The 18,229-nt window shown below is 39.5% G+C and overlaps 1 protein-coding gene across 1 annotated transcript in view; it reads left to right on the forward strand.

The window, feature by feature from the left end:
* nwd2 (NACHT and WD repeat domain containing 2) overlaps positions 1–18,229 on the forward strand; it is a 93,082-nt gene that overhangs the window by 38,769 nt on the left and 36,084 nt on the right. The window contains exons 3-4 of the mRNA XM_031895361.1: positions 8,806–8,894; positions 17,242–17,358. Coding sequence (XP_031751221.1) covers positions 8,806–8,894; positions 17,242–17,358 — 206 coding nt within the window. The remainder of the gene's footprint in view (positions 1–8,805; positions 8,895–17,241; positions 17,359–18,229) is intronic.

An 18,229-nucleotide genomic window follows, 5' to 3' on the forward strand; every position in this document is an offset into this window, starting at 1 on the left:
AATGGGCTATGGGAGTAGTCAAAGGCTAATTAAAATATAATGGATGTGCTGCTAATTTGGCCACAATAAATAATAGGGATTTATTAATACACATTCCCTAACCCCAGTGGGGTTTTTAATTAAAAATTCATATTTGTAAAAGTACAATTACTAAGACATCATACCCATGTCAAGGTAAACTCCATATGCGATGAGACTGCAGCTATTGTCCTGGCTTCAGCTTCAAACCCAGTGGGTGAGCTGTAGCCTATAGGATAAACCCATGTAAATGGAATTTTTTTAAGAGTTTGGAATTCATTCCCAGAATTCCTTTTGTTTGCTTTTGTCTGTATGAGGCAGTCTCCTCAACCTAATTTATTTGTACTGAGAAGTAAGTACCACAGTGGCCGAGTGGTGGGCACATTGGTGGCTGGGTGGTGGGCCATTAAGTCGAGCACCCCAGTTCAGCTTTTATACATTGTAACTTTTATGTTACAATGCACATTTTGCATGGTCCCTGAGAAGAGCTGCTATATTCTAAGCCCTTGAGCCACTTGCACCCCTGACAGTAGTACATTGGCCACAAGGCACAGATCAAGTATTTCAATCTAAGTAATACACCTTGTTAATACTCAGGAAATGAAAATTTAATAAGAGCCAGAAGCCACCTCATTTTGTTTGTGATTAACTTATCATAAAAGTCCTTGTCAATGTCATTGCATTTCTAAATTGAAAAAAAGTATAATGTATTGTAATCAAGTGACTACAACCCCATCTTCATTACTGAGAATTTAGTTGAGCCTGATCCTCTTAGCTAAAAATCTTCACTAATGCTGTAAATGTAATTGTTTTAAGCTGACATTTTGCTTCTATGGTAAATATAATGTATATATTTGGATATATGCACTCTACAAACCCCTTTTGGGTCTTTATTTGTTACATTCCACCACTGTTTTACTATACTCTACATATCAGACATAGTAAAATCCAGCTTTATGCTGCCTTGTTACGCTGTTTTTTTCATGGATGCTTCACAATCATTTTGGATAATGATGTAGCACTTATAGATGCTAAGGAGATGATGCGCCATGATTTCCAGCATGTTTAGTAGATGATATGGTGTAAGGAGAGCCGCAGCGTGCATGCAAATTGCTCATCTTCACAAGACAATCAGGGACTTGATTCAGAGATTGTCTCTTGGGTTTTAAAACTATAAAAGAAAGGGCTAAAATTAAATAAACACAATTAGAGCATAAAGTAAAGTTTTGAATTGAGAAATAGTGTAGGCATGAGAATATGAGAATTTCTCTAATTTTTACAAATGCTCTTGCTCTTGATGATTTTTACTATATATGCAGACTCCTGAATGGAAAAAAAAAGGTATCATGGACATAGTTACATAGCTAAGTTGGGTTGAAACCCCTCCAAATGAACCCCAGTGCGCATATACACGCACACTCTTACCAACCTGTCTATATACCCACATATATAAACTACATATACCAATATCTACACAATATCTTAATATCACAATAGCCTTGGATATTATGGTTGTTCAATAAGTTATCCAAGCCCCTCTTAAAGGCAGTAATGGAATCTGCTATTACAACATCACCCCACAGGGTATTCTACAACCTCACTGCCCTCACTGTGAAGAACCACCTACACTGCATCTTCTGCTCTAATCTAAAGGGGTGGCCTCTGGTGTGTTGGTCTTTTCTATGGGAAAAGAGATCCCCTGATATCTGTCTATAATGCCCTCTAAGGTACTTGTAAAGAGTAATGTCCTTCACAAGGGCTTTTGCTCCTTGACAGTCTGCCCTCATAATCTTAATACTCCATCTCTTTTACTGATTTAGTTGCATGTCTCTGCAGACTCTCTAGCACATGTATAGCCTTCCTAATGTGGTGGCTCACCTTTAAATTAACTTTTTGTTACTTTTTATAACTTATTTTTCTATTCAGGTCCTCTCCTAATCATATTCATGTCACTCATTCAAACCACTCCCTGGTTGCTAAGGTAATTTGGACCCTAGCATCCATATACAGTAGCTGCTGAAACTCCAAACTGGAGAGCTGCAGAACAAAAACTGGAGCTGAAAAAACTACAAACTAAAAAATGAAGACCAATTGCAAATTCTCTCAGAATATTACTCTCTACATCATACTAACATCATACACATCATATGTGTTATGGCAGTTGTAAAAAAATGGTTTAATTGCTGGTGTCAGTATCTCTTTAAGGAATGGAGCCCAAAACTGCACTGCATACTCAAGGTGACGCCTTACCAGGTACCTATTAAGAGGCAAAGTTATGTTTTCATCTCTCAGGTTAATACAACAGTTTATGCAAGACAGCACTTTATTTGCTTTACTAGCCACTTAATGACATTGCCTAGAGTTACACAACTTGTTATCCACACAAATCCCCAGGTCCTTCTTAATTAAGGATACCCCCAACATACTACCATTTAATGTAAAACTCAGATTTATGTTATTTCTGTCAAAGTATGCACTTTAATCTTGCATTTATCAGAATTGAACTTCATTTGCCAGTTTGCTGCCTAAGTCTGAAATTTTCAGGGCCTATTAGGTAAGTTTTTTTTTTACAGTTTTCACCAGTTGAGAGAATGAATTCTTACTGATTAAAAGCAACAGTTAAGCATGAAGGAGGGAAGCATGTTAAAGAGAGCATTAACATTTGGGGGTGTTTTATTAGCTGGGGGAGTGAACCTTCAGACAAATACCTTTAGTCTTTAGCAATGTTCCCTCTAATTCCTTCTCGGCTATGTGCACAAAAAAATCAGTGTACTCTGGTCAGAATAGAGACAAAATGTTGTGTTTTCACACAAAATTCTATGTGCGCGCCACAATTGGTTGTGTGCACTTGCACAAGCACATACCAGAGGAAACAATGTAATGTATTTGTTTCCTTTCTACCTGTATTTCAGTAAATTTCTCAGGTTCTTATACAGAATGGGTTATGTATTATATACGGTTGTTAAAAAAGTGAAAACAAAACAGGCATTTAAGAATAGAGAGACAAAATATAAACCACTGAGAGCATACGGTAGCAGAGACATTGAATAAAACTCAGTTTTGAAAAGCAAAAGACAGTGATAATGTGAGGCAGAAATAGAGAAGGAGATATGTATAGAAATGATTAAAATTCAGTGCAGGCAGTATTAACAGAACTAAATGTGCCAAATGCTGTCTCAGATAACATCCGTTCCACCATATGCTCTTTCTGAAGAACCCCAATACTACAGTTTCTCTTTAAGTAAATGCAATGGTTCCCAAAGCCTGTACTTGGCATTATTGCTTTATGTCACATTGACAGAAATGATTTCAAATCCTATTGCAGAGAGGATTAGTGATTCTTTTTAAAGGATTTGTCTGTGGAGTGACCTAGAATTCTATTTAATGATCAGAACTATATATAATATTTGGGGGCGGGGGGGCTTTTCATACTTTTGAGCTAAATGAAGTGCAGAAAGTCCTGCAGCTGTTTTCTCTTATATATGTTTAAAATGCCATAACTATTACCAAAGAAGCTTAAAGTGACTGGCATTAGAAATGAAGCATGCCATAATGTGCAGAAAAACACTTTCAGTGGCTTATAATTATAGCAGAAATACATGTTCCATTGCTAAATTCAGATAATAAATTCCTCCCACTAATTTGGAACTATCCATTTCTTGCGTGTACACTGGGAAGACTCCAGCTTGCCTTAAATATATGTAGGTCACAGACTTCATAGTTACTTCCAGTACAGTACACTCCAGCGTCATCCCTAAAGAAAAGGCAAAGCTGCTCTGTATGCCGAATACGGAATGGAAACTCCTCAGCCGGATTTCTGTACTTTGCTGGGATTTTAAATGTCAGTTGAAAAATATTCTGAATTGTTGACTTACAAGAAATGTGTGCTACTTTAAATAGTGATTGTAACACAGATATTTACTGTATTTCTGTGTGTCTCAGCCTGTAGTAAGTGATATTGGTGTTTTATCTACAGCTACAGTACCTTGAAGCCAGGGCTGGTTGAGGAAAGGACAGACAGGGAATTTTGGATTTTAAGCTCTCATGAGCAGAGTCCCTTAACGTTTTTTATTCTGTATCTCTTGTTTTTGTTATAAATGATTGTAAAGTGCTGCCTAATTTGCTGGCACTGAATAACTAAATGAGGATGATGAAGATGAATTTGCAATCAGCATTACAATGACTAGTGATGTGTGGGTCAGGAAAAACTCAACCTGTACCCAACCCTAGCACACAAAACCTTAACCTGCACCTGTCCCTTACCTGCCATTGTAGGACCAGCACCCAACCTGTACTTGCGTCTTTCCACTCTATGATACTTCTGTGAGCCTTTTAGGTTCCAAGACAGGGATACATTCGGAGCAGAAGAACTTCCCCGCTCTAACCTGCACCCAGCCCAAACCTGCAAAGGTCACCCAAGTTCAACCCTAACCGACCTGACCTAAGGGTTAACGCACGGGTCCCACAAGTTTCAGGTTAACCTACACATCATCAACAAAAGGACAACTTGCAGCGCCGGATTTCTAATGGGGGCGCCCTGAGGCTGCCCCCATTCTGCGCCCCCCCAACCTTTTCCCATGCGCATTCGCGAACAGTAAAAGTCCCATACAGAGCAGTGGGGAGAGGTCACCATTGCTTCGTATGGGAGCAAAATTTTAAAATTGTGCTGCAGCAGGGCAGCATGCCGCCCCTTAGTTTGTTAGGTAACTTTTATTACATATGGGGTAAAGAGTTTAACAGCATTCTGGAAGGTTGTAAGTTTGATAGCCTGGGTTCATGCAACTTCCAAAAATAGGGACCCCAATCACCCGCATTGGCAGGGGCCTTTTTGTGTCCTACTCAGAGCTATGCGGCTTTTCTAGAGAAACATTATTCTCTACTATGGTATAAATGCATTACCCATTTATTCCCCTAACACAGATGATGTTACTGAGCATTCCAATACTGGTCATAACATCATACTGAAAATCAGAAAAATGTGCTGAGCCTTCATGTTCTGAAGTAAGTTACTGAAGTGCTACTAGAGGTACGAGGAAATTTTATGAAGCTTTCTTTTTTAACTTTAACTGTTAAGCTTTAGCCTGTAGGAGGATCTTATTCAAATGAAGATACTTAATGTGACTTTTAGGTGCTTAATTCTAGCTTTTAGTAGACTATTTGCTTATTAGGTGCTACTGGTAATGACACTAGTACAATTTAGCACCTGTTTTAGCTGAGCCTTCAGGTTCTGAAGTAGGTTACTGAAGTGCTACTAGAGGTACGAGGAAATTTTATGAAACTTTCTTTTTTAACTTTAATTGTTAAACTTTAGCCTGTAGGAGGATCTTGTTCAAATGAAGATACTTAATGTGACTTTTAGGTGCTTAATTCTAGCTTTTAGTAGACTATTTGCTTATTAGGTGCTACTGGTAACGACACTAGTGCAATATAGCACCTGTTTTAGTAAATTTGCTGTTATATTTGTACCTTGGGAGGGGAGTCAATATAACCTAGTATGAAATGGATACTAAATAGAAGTCTTTAGTACTGTAAGCTGCAGGTTCATTTGCTGACACATTCTATAGTGTTGCTGGCTTTTCCATTTCACATTGCCTGTTACCTTGGCAGATATCAGCTTACATTATTCTGTATAGTAATAAGATAAAAGTAACCCATATGTGATCCTGCTTAAGGAGGAGGTATAAGCCAAAAAGAAAACCAATGCACAATGGTGGCACATCCTCTAGTTCAGTGCTGTCCAACTTCTACGGTGCCGAGGGCCGGAATTTCTCTAGCATACATGGTGGAGGGCCGCTAATGGAAGCCAGTTTTGACCACACCCACTTCAAACCACACCTATTTTATCACAATGGTGGTAGCACAGCAAAATCCCAAATGCTTTATCCTTACTGTGGGGATATCAACCATCATTCATATGTGAAAGAATTATGTCATATTAAGATATACCCTTAAATTCCATATGCCTCCTCCTCCCCTGTGGATAGCAGAGCAACCCCCAGTACATAATTACACACCTTAGGGACCATTTAATGGCTATTTCCAACTGCTAACAAACTCCCACAACAAACCCCTGCCAGGTTCACCTCCCACAAGCAGCATAGGGCAAGCAGAGTATGGCACACACAGACAGCACTCTGCCTGCCCTATGCTGTCTGTGTGTGCCATACTCTGCCTGTCCTACCCTGCCTGTGTGTGCCATACTCTGCCTTCTCTATGCTACCTCTGTGTGCCATACTCTGCCTGCCCTACCCTGACTGTGTGTGCCATACTCTGCCTGCCTACCCTTCCTGTGTGTGCCATACCCTCCCTGACCTATGCTGCCTGTGTGTGCCATACTCTACCTGCCCTATGCTGGCTGTATGTGCCATACTCTGCCTACAGTACCTATGTCTGAGGTGTGAAGAAGTGAACAATGGGGGTGATTACATTCTGAGCCTGAGGTGTGAACACTGCAGGGGGTGAACAATGCAGGTATTAAAAGGTGTGAAAAACACAGGGGGTTACATTTTTAAACAATACAGAGGGATTACAGCCTGAATCTGAGGTGAGAACCATGCAGGGGGCCAGTTAATCTCAGTACTGATACCATTTAATGCTTACTCAAAGGTAAGCCATCAAAGCAGCCAGACAGGTGGGGGCCACACAGAGGGGGGCCGCCAGTTGGACAGCACTGCTCTAGTTTATACATACATATATATTATATACATACATATATATTACTTGTTGCTAAATAGATGTAAAATATAGGCATTTTTAGATTATTCCTTTTTGTTAGGCTCTTGTGAGCAGGTTGCGTCCCTTAACCCTGTGACTCAAGGGAAACACAAACAGAACACTGTTTTATGAGCAAACAACTATTTTTGTTTTTGTTGGTTGCCTTTTTTATCTAATTTGTTCTGAGCATCTCCAAGGGCTGGTTGTTTCTCTGTTCAATGTTATTTCATCATCTGAGCTATCTATCATGGATTCTAATTACTTCATTCCACCCTAATTACAGGGACTGTGTTCCTCTACTGGCAAATATGATAAGCGCAAATATAAACTGAGTCATGCTGCCACATAGACTGGCCAGAAGTAAAGTTCCCTTGGCAACCCTTGAATAATGATGTCACCTAAAGAAACGTAATTTTACATGATCTTCTTCATCGTCGCTGCCCAGCCTGCAGCCTTTCAACTCCCGGTATGCTCCGGCATCAGCTAGCAAGCTTTCCTCTTCTGCACATGCATTAGTGTATTAGTTATTAGTGATATTCTGCGTTGGAGGTGTAGCAGCAACAGGATATTTATATGTTCTCCTGTTACTTTATATTCAGATCAGTGCTGTTTTTGGATATAATTACCCCAGGCCTGTGTTTTTGTGGGGCACAGAGCCTCATATTTAGGCCTGGGCAGGGTTGCTACTCGGGGCAGTATGTATAAAAAGAAATACAGTAAACATACAGTTAATATAGTTTCCAGTAATATCCTAATTTTATCACAATATAACAATTAGAGCAAAAACTTGAAATTGCTCCCCCTAAAGCTTCAGCAATTTCACTGGAAAGCCTCTAGCTTCATATGTTAAACTAGTTATTAATAGAAGCCCAATATAATTACCTCAGGCTATTGGTTTGTAGGGTAAAAAGCCTCATATTCGGGGTCCAGGTAAGGTTGCAATCTTGGGCAGAGGGTAAAGGGAGGATGTATAAAAAAAGCACAGTAAGTTGTCCCATCATTGTAAATCTAAACTTAAGGTCCCCATACACGGGCCGACTATAGCTGCCGATACCGGTCCCTTGGACCGATTCGGCAGCTAATCGGCCTGTGTATGGGCAGAACAGAGCGGCCTGGCCGACCGATATCTGGCCTGAAATTGGCCAGATCTCGATCGGCCAGGTTAGAAAATCTGGTCGGATCGGGGACCGCATCGGCTCGTTGATGCGGTCCCCGAACCTACTGCCCCATAACCACAAATGTAATCCGATCGTTTGGCCCCAGAGCCAAACAATCGGATTATTTTTTTTTTAAGTTACTTGCTACTCGATATCGCCCACCCGTAGGTGGGGATATCTGGTGAAGATCCGCTTGCTTGGCAACATCGCCAAGCGAGCGGATGTTATAGTGTATGGACACCTTAAGGCATCAAGGTACAGTTAAGATAGTTCACAGTAATATCCCAATTTCATCACAGTATAACAATAAGAGCAATTTCACTTGGAAGCCTCTAGCTTCCTATGTTAAACTAGTCATAAACAGAAGCCCAACAGAAAGCAAAGGACAAACTCTAGTTCCAGGTAGTGGTGCTAGCTAGATGATGACTATAAAGTAGTTGACCGAGGTACACGTGGATGTTTGAAAGCCTGCAAATTCACTGCCTTCAGAGGTACAAAAGTGCTTGTACTTTCTGGATACGTAGATCTACACGGGTCAGTAGCGCAGGCTAATGTGTCAGTCTTACTGATCTCCTTTTTCCCACATCAACACAGTGTTTGCTACTTCTCATAGTCAAATGCTTTCCATGTATAAAACATTTTGTTTGGCAGAATGATAGAATCCCTAATATAATATTCAGTATGCATGAATACAAAGGAGTGTGCCGTGCCAAAGTGTAAGTGTGCAAACAGCATGCATAGAAAGTGCAGCTATTTGCATTCATCATATTTAGCCAAAATAAACAAGGAGTATTTAGATAGTTGGTGCTTTGGATGCCGTGATATCTTTATGTAATGTTGTTAATTCAGATTTAATTCAGTTATCAGTAGGAAAAATAAATAGTGTTAATAAAAGTGCTTTCTTGTCCTTCCCTAGATACAGAAGCAGAAAGAAATGAACTGAGGGAGCATGTGTATCCGAAGCTGAGAGAATTCTGCAGAGAAAACTATGGAATGGAGTTTCAGGTAATGCCAAGTAAAAAATCCAATAACCTAAATTGGTTGAGTTTATTACAAAGATTTTTTTTTTAAATTGCAAATTCATTGTTGCTATTGTAATAATAGTATTTTTAGAACAGCAGACAATGGGGGTGGGGGATTTACTACACCACCAAGTAGACTACCAATACCAAGTAGTCCGTTTATAAAACAGGCTTCTTGAGCCTAGTATTAAGCCTTTTTATCCTAAAGTAAGAAGGCCATACTTCAGGGTAATTGCAAAAGGGAAGATTGGTGGTTAAATCTTAACTATCATGGGCGACATCTTCCTGAAATGTTTTTCCACCCTCAATAAAGTTAATAGCAGAAGACTTGGGGCAACATGGGAAAAAAAAGCTTTATGTGTGCTTTCCCACCGGAGATTCAATTTATTGCCAGTGGTAAACCATTTGAGGGAGATTTGTTGCCCCTGTGCATTTGAAGCCCCTTTACTTCTCTCTGGATACATGGAGGCTCAGTTATTGTCAGTAGGTCAAGATCCTTATTAAAACTAAGCAACCAGCAGCCCTTCTAAAGAAACAATGTAGAAAGTCAATAGCTTTATCTATACAACTGGTTTTTTTTTCTTGCCACTAAATGTCTAAATCAGAGGTGACTATAGTGCAGTGTTTTTGTTGCTGGATTTTTATTAGAACTGACAGTGTAATAGGTTTAATATTTGCTACCAATGTTCTAGCAATATAACCCATATTGTATCTAAATGTCATGGCTGAGGAGGGGTTTAGAAAGTCACAGATAACCCATTCAGTTGGGTACTTTGTTAAAATTGGCATGACTTATTCTGATCAACAGTCTAACTTGGCACTTTTAGAGTGGAGGTTTTTGGTCAGCACTTCTGTTTTAAATCATAAGTGTACATATCTATTTACTATGTTATAACTCCCTCTGCTCCTATTGTTCTAGGGGTATTAGCCCAAATCTCACCTTAACAGTTCTTGAGCCAAGGTAACCTATTCACTGCTTGGGCTTCACTGTTTGGGAAAATACGACTTAGGTTGTCAAACAACTGCTTAAGTGTACATTTTTATCAGATAGGTGGGTGCCATACATTTTGCTTCCTACGGACAGAGGGTGACCGTATGCAGTATTTTACAGTAGTAATCAAGTTTAGGTTATAAGATAGGGAATCCTGGATTTGGTTTGGGATTCGGGCCGAATCCATCCTTTTTTTGAAGGATTCAGTTTCGGCCGAATCCACGTTCCTGGCCAAACCAAATCCAAATCCTAATTAGCATAAAGGTTTAAATGATCAGGGGTTAGCGCGTGCAGCGCGTGGCAATTTTTACCCCCTTCCGATCCTAATTAACATATGTTTCGGTTCTGGATTCGACCAAACAATCTTGTGGACAGTCTTGTGGAATACAACATGCAGGTTCTATGCCAGGAGTAGGTTTATTTTGGACTTTTCCCATATGTCTGGTGAGAAGATTTGGAATTGCTTGGCACTAAACACATGTTAACATAAAGAATATCAAAACCCCCCATATGTTAGCTTCTTTATTGAAAGACAGACACTTTATTCATAGAAAGCTACTATATTAGGAACACATCTGCATACATTTTGAAGAAGCCTGTTCCCATAATTGTTCTAAGCGGATGTCAGTGAACAGTGTCAGCTCAAACATCTTATATATATTGCAGAGCATTCAGAACTGAAATAACACTGGGACCTTTTGAGATACATAATTGCACCCTTGATCAGCTCTCTGGCTGTGCATTGCTGCAATAAATACAGTTACTGAATACATTTTGCTTTTGACTAAAAGCCTTTGTACAGACCACATTTGTATTGTTTTCTGGGTAACACTGCCACTTGGCTGGCATTTTTCATCTCAGCTGCTAAAATGCTTGATGCTAATGTTATGGATAGGAAAGGGACCTACTGTAACAGAGATAGGAAGGTTAATGTTTATTTCTCTAATCTGCAACTGTATTATATGGTCACATCAGCCAATTAATGGACAAAGTTCTGTTGTTTACTCCCACACTTCTTCCTGTTACAGTTAAGTTGTTTTATTTCCTGTCAGGGGATCTCTGAGGGAGCACACAGCCCATCACTAAATGGTGGCTCAAGGGAAAGATGTAAAAGGGCAATATTTCCTCATATGTAGATTCCAGTTTGGTAAGATTATTTAATAGGCAACTTAATTTGATATAAATGGACTGTATCCTATTGGGGGTATAGTTTTTTGTTAATATCACACTTCTAATTTCTGTGACCAACCACATTCCACAGCCATTTATGTGATAAAGTGGTTGGGTTGGGTTGGACTGGGTGGCCACAGCATACCTGGGTATCCAAATTGATCTTAAAAATACAGGCAGCTCTACAAAGAAAATCATTTTGTGAGGTAAAATTCACCCAAAAGCAATGGATATGATTCAGTGTGGTTTGTTGCAGGGCAAGTTCAGAGGTTTCTTGGGGGGGAGCCCTTTATTCATAGGTCTGTGCAGGTGGTTCAGAGCCACTAAAGGAAAGGGGATTTAAGCCTTGCCAAAAGAAGGGACTTATAGCCTGCAGATGTTGTTATGGATGATTCTGTCAGTACCTTTAAGCTTTTGCTTCATTGTTTAGTTTGCTTTCCGTTAGATTAATGCAAATGTGAGACCCATGTTTGCTTGAGCTTGATAGACCTGTGTTTTCTTCAGCCTCAGCTGCTATGATACTATGTTATGTATATTTTAATGGCTCTGCCCCTGTATTAAGGAGATGTTGCACAGCGAAGCACAATTTATTGTCCTATCAATTTGTTTCCATATTTAATGGATGGTGATTTATTTATGTACCATGATCCGTACCTTCCATTAAAAGGTGTATTGGATTTTCCGCTTTTCCATCTTCACCGAAACTAACTTGATTAACATAGCTGAGCGATTTCTGCAGTGATTTATAAAGTAAATGACATAAAGGAGCCCAGCAGTAATGCCGTAGGGTGCTTATTCACCAGAAGATCTTCTGAGAGTACACAAGGGAATTCCATGAGATTAGAAGAAAGTTCTAATACTGTAAGAACTGTAAGGCTGTGGAATTCTCTCTGTGAATCAGTTGCACTGGCAGATGCAGCACAGAGTTTTAAGAGAAGGTTGGGTGGCTTCTTTTAGCCAGTATGAAAGTGCAGTAAAGTGTAAGCTGTAATAGTATAGTACCATGTTACTAAAAGGGTACATTCTAGTTGATCTCTTGCTATAACCTTGCTGCAAGACCTCTATGAGTGGGTTAAAAGAAAATGCAATTTACCAAAGCCAAATATGGCAAATCAGACAAACACCTACAGATTGATGGTTCTCTTAAACTACAGCAATATGGGCACTTGATATTTGAGTCAATTGAAAGTTTTTTGGGAGCACTTACCAACCACTACATAATACCACGTGTAACTCGTGTATAGCACTTCGGGATCAGGTGCTAATAACCATCATCTGTAGAAAAGCAACGGTGCACCGTGGAGTTTAAGATAAAAATTCGAACATCTTAATTGTGTCAATTTTAAAAGCACTGCACATTACATGGAGAGATAGAAAAGGAGTTTCAGAAGAGATAAGCCCCAGGCTATTTCCTAGATCACTTCTGAGAAAGTAGCCTGGGGCTATGAGATACGTAAGGCGTATGATCTCCTCTGACATGCCATGGTGCACTGTTGCTTTTCTACAGAAAATGCAGGTAAGGAAGGATCCTGAGAGGTCATAAATATGTAGCACTATGCATCTCTACATACATTAGGCTTCTCAGTGGATGCTTCAAGACTTAACACTAATTGTAGCGATGGCAAACCTAACCCTCTGTGACATGATTCACTGTAATATTGGAAGCAGTAATGATACTGGACTTTACTGTATTCAGGTGACTTGGTTTATTGCCTGCCACTGTGTGGGTGGCACCAGGAGGGGCATTAGAATTTTTCATTGCCAAAATATCTTGTATTCTTAGCATGCACCCTCAGTACTCAGAAGTCCTGTAATTAACACTTGTTCACCATGGAGATTATTTACTAAAAACGAGCCCACTATGAATTCAAATGCAAGATAAATAAATTGGCTGTATGGGGGAATTGGGCTTGGAAAAACAGTGACCTTCAGAACTCTAAATATTTAGTCTTTTTTCTATACAGTTTAAGGAAAAGCAAACACAGGGCTGTTTATTTTTCATCACAAACGTATCAATTTGACACAGCACAATTTAATATTTTACATGACTCAGGATCTTTTTATAGAACCTCAGGACTTTCCTAGCTTACATTACACTCATGGTAATTATCATAGAAATAAAACTGCTGAAAAGTGTACAAAACCAATCAATAATTCCTATTAGCCTGCCACAGAAGGAAAGAGGCCTTACATGACATGTATTATTGAGTGATCATATGTAGACGCCGTTGTTACGCTTATCTCCGGGGAACAGATGGAGCACGCCGGAAAAGTTTACGGCCTGAATCTTTGCTTTGCTGTGGATTGTTGCCTTTCTCCTGCATATTTGAAAAACAGAGTTATAAATTAAGTTATAAATGTTCTGCCAAACAGAATGTGGGGATGAAGGCAGGCTTTTCTGAAAAACCCAGGATCAAAATGAGACTAAGGGGCACATTTACTAAGACACGAATCTGAACCGAATTGGAAAAATTCCGATTTGAAAACGAACATTTTGCGTATTTTTTGCGTTTTTTTCGGCGTCTTTACGACTTTTTCGTTACTAATACAATTTGTGCGAAAAAACGCGAGTTTTTCGTAGCCATTCCGAAAGTTGCGCAAAATCTGGCGATTTTTTCGTAGCGTTAAAACTTGCGCGAAAAGTTGCGCCTTTTTCATAGCGTTAAAACTTAAAAGGTGCGACGTTTCACGCAAGTTTTAACGCTACGTAAAAATCACAACTTTTTGCGCAACTTTTAACGCTACGAAAAATCGCCAGATTTTGCGCAACTTTCGGAATGGCTACGAAAAACTTGCGTTTTTTCGCACAAATCGTATTAGTAACGAAAAAGTCGCGACAATTTTCCGAAAAAATCACAAAATACCGATCATTACGAAAAAAACGCAATCGGACGCATTCGGCCCGTTCGTGGGTTAGTAAATGTGCCCCTAAGATTTCATGAAGAAACAAAAACATATAATTTTTCATAATGTTACTAGTAAGAAAGTACAGGTATGGGACCTGTTATCCAGACCTGGGTTTTTCTGGATAAGGGATCTTTTTGTAATTTGGATCTCCATAACTGCTAAAAATCATTTAAGAATTGAATAAAGCCAATAGGCTTGTTTTGCCTCCAATAGGGATTAATTATAACTTAGTTGGGATCAAGTACAAGGTCCTGTTTTATTATTACAGAGAAAAATGAAATCATTTTTAAAAATTAGAATTATTTGCTTATAATGGAGTCTATGGGAGATGGCCTTTCCATAATTCGTAACTTTCTGGATAAGGGGTTTCCGGATAAGGAATCCCAAACCTGTACAACTTCAGAACTAATAATTAACCCTTTTAACTAATGCCACATATACATTATAGAATCACATCCTATGTAAAACCTAAGGCTTTGTTGTCCCAGGTATACAGGTGTGAGAATGAATAACTGCTTAAAGAGGACCCTGTGGGAAATTGCATTGCCATATTTTAGGGCTTTTAGGGTAATGGAATCCTGAATCAGAGATGCCAGTATACATAAAGAATATTTAAGAAAAAAGCAAGTGTTGAATATCTAGCTATTATTTTGTACCACTTAGAAGATATAAGGGGTTGTTTATCATTTTCTCACCTAGTCAGGGACTGAGCAGTTGTCACTTCTTAAGAGTGAAGTCATTGCTAAGCGCAGATTTGGTTGGTGGCACTGGAGGCTTTATACTGTAGGTTATGTAATAAAATTGAATCCAAATATTACTATTGCATGATGAACATACCAAATGAATCAGATATCCCAAAGACAGGGTGTCTAATTAATAAACATATACTATTGAACCTGAATTTAAATGGGACTTTACCCCTGCTTTGATCACTGAGGCAACAAGCTAAAATCTTAATTTCCCCACTACCAACACCTAAAAAATATTTTAAAATGTACACACCCTATAAAGACAAAGTGGCAATAGTACAAGGAGGGCCCCTCCATGTTGTATTAATCACCTCTTAATAAGCAGTGTAATATGCATATATGTCCTTATAGCACATCAGTAAACATGTATAACACATAATTATAACAAAATAACATGCCCCAAATTATAGCAAATATATGATAATTGTTGTATTAGACTGGGCAAAAAATGTCCAAAGTAAAAAAGATGTGCAAAAGTGCCGTAATCTAAATGAGCTCTAATTTGTCCATAACGAGGTTATTGGTGTATTAGACACCCAATATGGTACCTGACCGTCTTAATCATTTCAAATGTTAGTAAAAGTTTAAAAGGAGTTTTTTTTCCCACAGTTCAATGGAACAATGAGTTAAATATGATAACGTAGCTGCTCCTGTGCTATTGCAATCTGATTGCAGACTATAATTACTGAATACTAAATTACTAAATACTGAAATGTTGCTTCTTTTAAGGGGTTCTAATATAATCCCTAATCTTTCTGGGAAGCCTTTACCTCCCCTTAAAAAGTGCCTATGAACAGAGATACTGTCTTTGTCAGTGCATATAAGGCAGTGATCCCCAACCAGTGGCTCGGGGGCAACATGTTGCTCCCCAACCCCTTGGATGTTGCTCTCAGTGCCCCCAAACCAGGGAGTTATTTTTTAATTTCTGACTTGGGGGCAAGTTTTGGTTGAAAAAAAACAACCAATAAAGCCCCCTGTAAGCTGATAGTGTGCATAGAGGCTGCTTAATAGTCAATCTTAGCCCTTATTTGGCTCCTCCATAAACTTTTATGGTGCTTGTGTTGCTCTCCAAGTCTTTTTACATTTGACTGTGGCTCACGAGTAAGAAAGGTTGGGGAACCCTGATGTAAGGTATGGGTTCCATCAATATGGAGCAAATGTGTATTCGTTCCATACAATTTAAATTGGATGTACATAATTTTACAAATTTGCACAACGTTTATATTGTCTTTGCTAAATGTTTGTTGTTAAAGGAAGACTAAAGCATAACTGAATTAGTAAGGCAGAAATGTTGTACATTATTTTGTGCTTTTGTTCCAGCCCAAGGCGACCACAGCCCTTTAGCAGGGAAGATCTGTGCTCCCAAAGATGCCCCAGTAGCTCTCCATCTTCTTTTCAGCTGATTCCCTGCCCATGCTCTGTGCTGCTGATCTTAGAGACCCACTCACAATATACTGTATATATAGAATATAAATGTCAAAATATAAGAATATAAGGCTGATTAGTAATTCATTCAGATTCACATTACAATGAAGCTCTAAACCCAGTGCAATTAGAATCAGAATTTAATAATCAGCCCTGTAGTATCAGTTTATATGACAGACAAACTTTATTTTCTGTTTGATGATTTGCAACAGCCCCTAAGCTTAGTTTCTCAACAGCTGCCCAGAGCCCACTGAGCCCGTGCAGGGTCACTAATGCTCCTAACAAATGGGGAGATGGGGAGCTTCTGTGACAAATCTAAAGTCCTGGATCATTACTGCTATAGAGTTTCTGAACCTTTAGTCTGGTGCAATAAGTTCAGTATATAAAATATGGCATTTCCAGCTATATTAATTTTAGTGTTTAGTTCTTCTTTAAAGGAGAAGGAAAGGCTAATAAAGAGTAAATCTCAAGCTGCAGGCATACCTTCAGTTCTCTCAATAGTGCCCTTAAGTCTCCCCATATTTCTCCTGTTCAGATGATCAGAAGCCTCATAAGAAAAAAACCCTGAGCTCTGTAAAGTTCCCATAATGCCTTGCTCTTGCACCAAGACCCAGGCCCTTGTACATGCTCAGTTTGTAAGACTATGAGAAAGCTTCCTGCTGATTGGCTCAGATCACACATTCCAAAGGGGGGGAAGGGAATTCTTAGCATTCTTATGGGAGGGGGAGCAAGAGAGGGGAGAGAGAAGAGAACTGCACAGGTTTTGGCGCAGGAATTACGGAGACAAGGAAGGAGACAAGAAATCCTGTGTTTCTTTTCATAGAGAACTCAGTGCAGCTTTTCTGTGAGTTCTGGCTGTATTTACATAGACCTTTCAGATAAAGCTTACTTAGTTTTTACCTTTCCTTCTTCTTTAAGCCCACTTGTAGTCCTTTAAGCATAAAATCTAAACCTTGGGTAAACCTAAGCTGATAAGTCTGCTTAAAAATGGTTGGCCATTCCTAAAGATGCTTATACTTTCCTTAAAATTAGATGTGTTCAGATTCAGCTTTAACATGATTATAATACTGAGCTACCTTCATTTCTAGGTTATAGATTTATACTGGGGGATACCTGAAGAGGATTGGGATAGCCCTGATCTCCAGAAGACTCGCATGAGACTCTTGGAAGAATGCTTGAAGACATCTGCTGGTCCATGTTTTGTTGTGAGTATAAATGACTTTGACCAGATGTCAGTGTTACAGAATGTTATATGCAATAATCACCCGTAGTCATAGTTACCCTCTTACGTAGGTAGGCTGTGTGTGATGGGAAAGCATTTTGTGAAATTATACATGTTTCATATGAAATTTGCTGTCGACATCATGCTTTTCTTGTTGTGTAAAGGGGAGACCCCCTGAGGAAGTGGTTGCTTACAAAAGAAACGACTTGGTAAATCCAAGCAGGTACTTTATTGTATACAGTGGCGTAGCGTGGGCTTTCGTCGCCTGGGGCCGACCGGAAATTTGCCGCCCCTCTATTTAGTTATACTTAAAAAAAATAGACAAAATAAAAAAAAGCAGCATTAAATTTTTTTTTTTTTGATTGAATTTGAAATGCGGTGCGCATGTCATAATTGTCAAAAGTGGATTCAGCTGTGCATCCGTGGCTGCCCATGGTGGCAGGGCCGCCATCAGAAATCACGGGGCCCCTCCCATCAGTACAGGACACACAGACATAAAAAGTATTAGGGTCACTGTACCACAGTGCCCCCTAACGCTATTCTGGCCACGGTCCCCCCATACAACTGCCCCATAGACAGTACCCCCATACACAGTGCCCCCAATTGCCCCATACACAGTGCCCCCCACACACAATGCCTCCAATTGCCCATAGAAAGTGCCCCAATTTCCCCATAGACAGTGCCTCCAATTGCCCCATACACAGTGTCCCCATAGACAGCCCCCTCCACACAGTGCTCCCAATTGCCCTTAGACAGTGCCCCCAATAGGAAGTGCCCCCATACACAGTGCCCCAATTGCCCCATACACAGTTCCCCCAATAGAAAGTGCCCCCATACACAGTGCCCCCATAAAC

Source organism: Xenopus tropicalis, chromosome 1, assembly GCF_000004195.4.
Source record: "Xenopus tropicalis strain Nigerian chromosome 1, UCB_Xtro_10.0, whole genome shotgun sequence".
NCBI lineage: Eukaryota > Metazoa > Chordata > Amphibia > Anura > Pipidae > Xenopus > Xenopus tropicalis.